At 45.6% G+C, this 5,992-nt stretch overlaps 1 protein-coding gene across 1 annotated transcript; it reads right to left on the bottom strand.

The window, feature by feature from the left end:
* Nucleotides 1-3,887: 3,887 nt before the first annotated feature.
* On the bottom strand, nt 3,888-5,207 carry LOC137519399 (piggyBac transposable element-derived protein 4-like). The gene has a single exon (XM_068238352.1). It carries the CDS (start codon nt 5,205-5,207, stop codon nt 3,888-3,890), a length of 1,320 nt encoding a protein of 439 aa, XP_068094453.1.
* Between the last annotated feature and the right edge of the window lie 785 nt (nt 5,208-5,992).

Genomic DNA, 5,992 nt, shown 5'->3' with positions numbered 1-5,992 from the left:
TATACTGGACACATATACACCTGGCTATACTGGAGGCACCTATACACCTGGGTACATATACTGGGGACACCTATACACCTGGCTACATATACTGGGGACACCTATACACCTGGCTATACTGGGGGCACCTATACACCTGGCCACATATACTGGGGACACCTATATACCTCGCTACATATACTGCGGACACCTATACACCTGGCTATACTGGGGACACCTGAACACCTGGTTACATATACTGGGGACACCTGGCTATACTGGGGACATCTATAGACCTGGCTACCTGTTCTGGGGACATCTATACACCTGGCCACCTATTTTGTGAATATCTATACACCTGGCCACCTATTCTGAGGACATCTATACACCTGGCTACCTATTCTGGTGACATCTCTACATCTGGCCACCTATTCTGGGGACAACTATACACATGGCTACTTATACTGGGGAAACCTATAGACTAGGCTAGCTATACTGGGGGTACCTGTATTTTTGGGGAACCGCTGATGCCAGATTACGTGTATTTTGGGGAACCGCTGCCAGATTGTTTAATGTTGGGGGACCACTACTGCCAGATTACATGTATTTTGGGTGTTACGTGTATTTCGGGTGATCCACTGCCAGGTTTCGCGTATTTTGGGGAACTGCTTCCAGATTATGTGTATGTTGGGGGAACTGCTGCTGCCAGATTGTCTATTTTGGGGGAACCACTGCCATATTATCTGTATTTTGGAGCAACCTCTGCCAGATTATGTGTATTTTTGGTGAAATGCTGTCAGATTACATCTACTTTTTGGGGATACACTACGACAGAGCTCAAACTTCCCCTGGCAGACCTTTTATCCCACTGCGAAGGCCATGTATATTTGGCCCCACCTATGACCACGCCCACACTATGCTTAACCACGCCCATTTTTGGTGAGTCCACTCACCTCTTTTTCCAGGACAAGACCCCTGCATAGCCGTCAAAAACATATAACATGTTTTAGACTCCTGTAGACACAGTTCAGAGTATTTACAATAATTATAGCTTTTCATAAAAAAACACTTTTTGGGTCCATCATCTTCTTCCAACCCCACACGTCTGATTTGGCACTGATAAATGTAAATGCACCTAAACATTAGTAAGTGCATTACTCCCTTGATGGAAACAAAAGCTGTGTATGAACTCAGACATACAATGCAATAGTATGAAATAGGTCTCTATATCAAGCTGTAGTTGCTGCCATAAATAGAATTATGATGTGGTACAGGTATAATATCAGTGTATAACAGGTATATCAGTTTAACATACCGTAGTTCATGTATAAAGAACCCAGAAAAAAATATTATTAATTTGATCTAATCTCTGTTACATTCTACACAGCTAAATACTACTGGTCAAATCGTGTTCTTTGCCATCGGGCCTTGCCAGCCACAGCTGCAGAGTATATGTATATATGTATTTATGTGTTATTTTCTGTCCATCTTGCATTCTGCAAATTCTACATATAACATTACCTGTATCTGATGCTCTATGTTTAAAAGAAACAATTCATATATGCCTCTGTGATTCTCTGAGATACAATTTTTTGCATTAGAAGGTGATGGGAGATTGTGAGGCAGGATGAATGGGGCTGCTACTACTGCTGAATTGGCAAGTAAGTAGGAATATCTGATTGTCTGTGGACTCTACAAAGACAAAGTATGCATGTAACGATCGGTGTAACACAGAGAGGATCCGATTATCGGTGATCTGCAGTATCACCGAGAATACAGATATATACCCGATTATTGATGATCTGCAGTATCACCGATAATCAGATATATCTCTAACCTCTGGACACCTGAGTAATATGAGTGTTGGGTGCAACAGTAATACTTTGAGGAGAGCCCCCGTATAGAGGGTGCAAGGCAGTAGAGATACTGCCCAAAGAACAGGCTCCTTCCAAAAGCCTGAGGTTCCCCAAGGGGAGGAGTCAGGCTGAGAATGGGAAGGACCAGAGTGTGAGTGACACCAATGGTGGAGTGTCACTGACAGATCTGTGAACTATCTCTAAACAGAGGAGATAGTTCTCGAGGTCGCACAAGCCAGGTCGGCAACAGACAGACAGATTAGGTACAGAGGAAGGAGACAGACTTGGAATCCTAAGGCAAGCAAGGTTTGGCAACGGAGTAACAGATATAGCGAAGTACCAAATCAGAAATCAGAAGAGAGGTCAGGAAAGCAGAAGGTCATAACAAATAATCAACAATGTCTAGTCTATAGGTGTGAGCTCCTTGATCATCAACACCCTGGAACTAGTCTGGAGTAAAACAGGATGGTAAAGCTAATTCCTAGTCTTGGGTGTGAGCTCCGTAGTCATCAACACCCTGGAACTAGTCTGAATGATAACACAGATAATACACAGTATTCATAGTCTTGGGTGTGAGCTCCGTAGTCATCAACACCCTGGAACTGGTCTAGAGAATAACACAGATAATACACAGTATTCCTAGGCTTGGGTGTGAGCTCCGTAATCATCAACACCCTGGAACTAGTCTAGAGAATAATACAGATTCTGACAAACAGGTCTGAGTGCTACCACGTAGTGATTGCAACGGCAGACAACCAGAGAATGACCAGCACTCATTATATATAGTAAGGCGCTCTCCAGCGCCTCCCCTAAGTGCTGGACCAATGGGAAGTGGTGGAATTGTCAGCTGACCGGCTTGGTCAGTTGACTCCCTTCTGGCTGTCATAAAAGCTCTGCCTCTCAGCGCGCGCGCGCGTCCTTCTAAACCTGTGTGGACTATCAGTCCCAGCCACACCAGACATGTGTTGCAAAGCACTCGCCGCGCTGGACGCGGAATCCGCCGCACCGCTATCAAGGCATGCGGCGGTTTCTCCGCGTTCAGCCATACTACTGGATGTAGGCCTACGCGTGCAGACCGCCGCGTAGGACGCGGAATCAGCCGCCTTGTTCTGAGTACACGCCGCGGCTTTTCCGCGTTTTCTCACAATGCACTTAGATATGCAGCAAAAGAGGAAAACACAAATACCTTTTATTGAAGCGATTCAGAGTTCAGGTACACTTTGATTTTAGGGGTTTTTTTTGGGACTCAAGTTAGAAAGGCAGAAAAAATTAACAAAAGTAATTGTAAAAATTTGATTATTTTTCTGGAAAACAACAACAAAAAATTATTTTTATGTCTGTAGTACTCTGTACGAAGGAGATTACATAGGAAAATAATTTGTGTATGAAGATAGTAACATTTATTTAACCTCCCGGGCGGTACATTTCTGTCTGGAATAATGAGTCAAAAGTGGTACATTTTTTTCAAAAATTTTAAACTTGCAATTCTTAAATCATAACTTACCAAAATATATCAGAATAAAGGCCTGGTAGACATTCTGCATATAAATGAAAGACTGGAACACAAATTTGTTGAAATAATTAGATTTATCAATAAACTGAAAAGATAGCAAAACTGTACAAATAAGGCAGTGACTATATATATACAGGATGTACATGCAGTACAGAATATAACTAATACACCTCCTGTGTGTGGTATAGCTTGAAACAGGGAATGGCACACAGGCCGGCATTACAGTCAGGGCAGTACATTCGGGATTTTTTTTCCCCTTTGGCATCGGTTTTGCTGCAGCAATCCACACACATCCTGGTTGGCGCATTTTTTTGGGGGGAGTTGGCGGTATGTAGTCCATATAGTCAAGGCCAGTTAGGCGCTCAGGATTGACCACATAGGATGCACGATGCCCAATTCTGGTATCTGATGATGAGGCCTGATACTTCATGCAGATGCATTCGCAAACTTTCCATATAAAGTCCGCATGCGTTGCTGGCCTGTCACTGTGCATTTTGTACAGAATGTACGCATTCCAAAGAGACTGTTCAAGCAGATGTCTAAAGATTTTTTATAGTATTTTTTATAGTATTTTTTCTGTTGTTTCCGTGGTCGGCTCTGTCCACCCCGCCCATTGTGTGGTTATAATCCAGGATTACTTGCGGCTTGTCGATGACTTTACCCCCTCTTGTTCTTGTGGTGATGGATGAGGGGTCATGGACTGTGCTGAGAGCACACACATCCTTCTTGTCCCGCCAGCGGAGAGCCATGATTTTTCCTTTGTGCCAAGCCACAATGTCCCTAGTTTTGAGTTTTTGTTTAGCGAAAGTTGTTGGCATCTCTTGCCTGTTGGGCCTAACAGTGCCATAGGCATCCATTTTGTCTTTTATCAGGAATTCAAACAGTTGCGTGGAACTGTAAATGTTATCTGTGGTCACACAGTAACCTTTGTTCAGCAATGGCTCCATCAAAGACAGCACTGATGACGTCGCCAGTCCATTGTCCTTGAAAGCAGGGTTGAATTGTGTCCCTTTCCCGGTATACAGAATGGCATTCCATATATACCCTGTTGCTGCCTCGCATAGCAAATACGATTTTACACCAAAACGGGCCCTCTCCGCAATATACTGTATCCAGGACAGTCTCCCCATGTAGGCCATCAGGCTTTCATCTACGCTAATGTCCCTGTCAGGTACATAGGTGTTCCTCAAGTTTTCCACCACCAGCTGATATACCTCCCAAATTTTCTTCAGCTTTGGAGCAGGGTGGGTGGACTCGTCAAAGGTGGTGTTGTCTGAAAAGTGAAGATATTTCATTATCAGTCCAAAATGGTATTCAGACATTACCGTGCTAAAGAAGGGGGTAGCTATGATCTTGTTTGTAGACCAATACCACTTCTGAAGGGGCTTCCCCACCACCCCCTGCGGAATATTTAGTCCAAGAAAGAGCCACAAGTCCTCCTTGGTGATCGGCTCCCACGCTCTGCTCCTTGAAAACGGCCCTCGTGGAGCAGCCAGTTCTTGCGTGGCGTAGTGGTTTGTCTCCACCACGATCTTCTCAATGACCGCCTCATTGAAAAAGAGCTGCAAGTAGGCCAAGGGGGTGTGCTCGCACTCCATCTTCAGGCCGGGATCCCAAGTAAAAGGGAAACGTGGGGGCGGTGGCGGGGCCTGAGTAGTGTCAATCGGGCACCAGACCCGTGCAGCAATAACCTCGGGGTGGGTGTTGATGGAGTCACCATCAGTCTCGCTACCCGAGTCAGACGACAGGTTACCAGGTGCATCACTGTCAGTGGAGTCCGCCAGCGACTGCAGATCAATATCACTGTCCTCGAAATCCATCAGCGCTTCTGGTGTGAGACGGCTTGAGACTGACGCCATAGCAGGTCACAGGCAGAGAGTAATCAAATCCAGGCAGAGGCGGCAGGCAAAGAGAGTAGTCAAAATTCAGGCAGAGGTCGGTATAGGCAGCAGGCAAAGAGAGTAGTCAAAATCCACGCAGAGATAGTACAGGCAGCAGGCAAAGATAGTAGTCAAAATCCACGCAGAGGTCGGTACAGGCAGCAGGCAAAGAAAGTAGTCAAAATCCAAGCAAAAATCAGTACACAGATAATCCAGAAAAAAAGGCAGATTAGCACATCACAGTACTTGCTTCAGAAGCAGCAGGAACCAAATGGCTACACTACACTTGGATACAAATGCATTTGAAGCATTTATATCCAATTTGTATCCAACCATTCATCAGTTCAGTCAATCAGGCTGAAGTATTCAAAATTCTCATACCACCCCCCTCCTACATTACGCCACCCCGATATCAGAACGCCGCTGATTTGATTGTCCGCCGGGTCCCCGGAAGAAGAGCGGGGCTATGGGGATCCCGGCGGCCAAAGATAGATAATGACAGCCGGGGAGAGCAGGGGAGATATGCCGGAGTCCTGCTGCGCAGCTCCGATCAGTTGCGGGACTCCAAAACATCAGCCAGAGCAGGTATTTTCATGCCCCATGCCGAGCTCGGGATTACCACTATCAGCTAGAATTTCCTACCCCGAGCTCAGCAAGGGGTTACCCCTAGGGAGGTTAAAGGAGTACTGTAGGGAGATAGGGGGAAAAACCGTTGAACTTACCTGGGGCTTCTAATGGTCCCCTGCAGACATTCTGTGCCCGTG

The sequence above is a fragment of the Hyperolius riggenbachi genome, chromosome 5, assembly GCF_040937935.1.
Source record: "Hyperolius riggenbachi isolate aHypRig1 chromosome 5, aHypRig1.pri, whole genome shotgun sequence".
NCBI lineage: Eukaryota > Metazoa > Chordata > Amphibia > Anura > Hyperoliidae > Hyperolius > Hyperolius riggenbachi.
The sequence above is the reverse complement of the archived record's forward strand: the minus strand, read 5'-3'. Positions and strand labels throughout refer to the sequence as shown.

Excerpts from the sequence above, each read along its gene's own strand:
- LOC137519399 (XM_068238352.1), bottom strand. The coding sequence starts at position 5,207 with ATGGCGTCAGTCTCAAGCCGTCTCACACCAGAAGCGCTGATGGATTTC.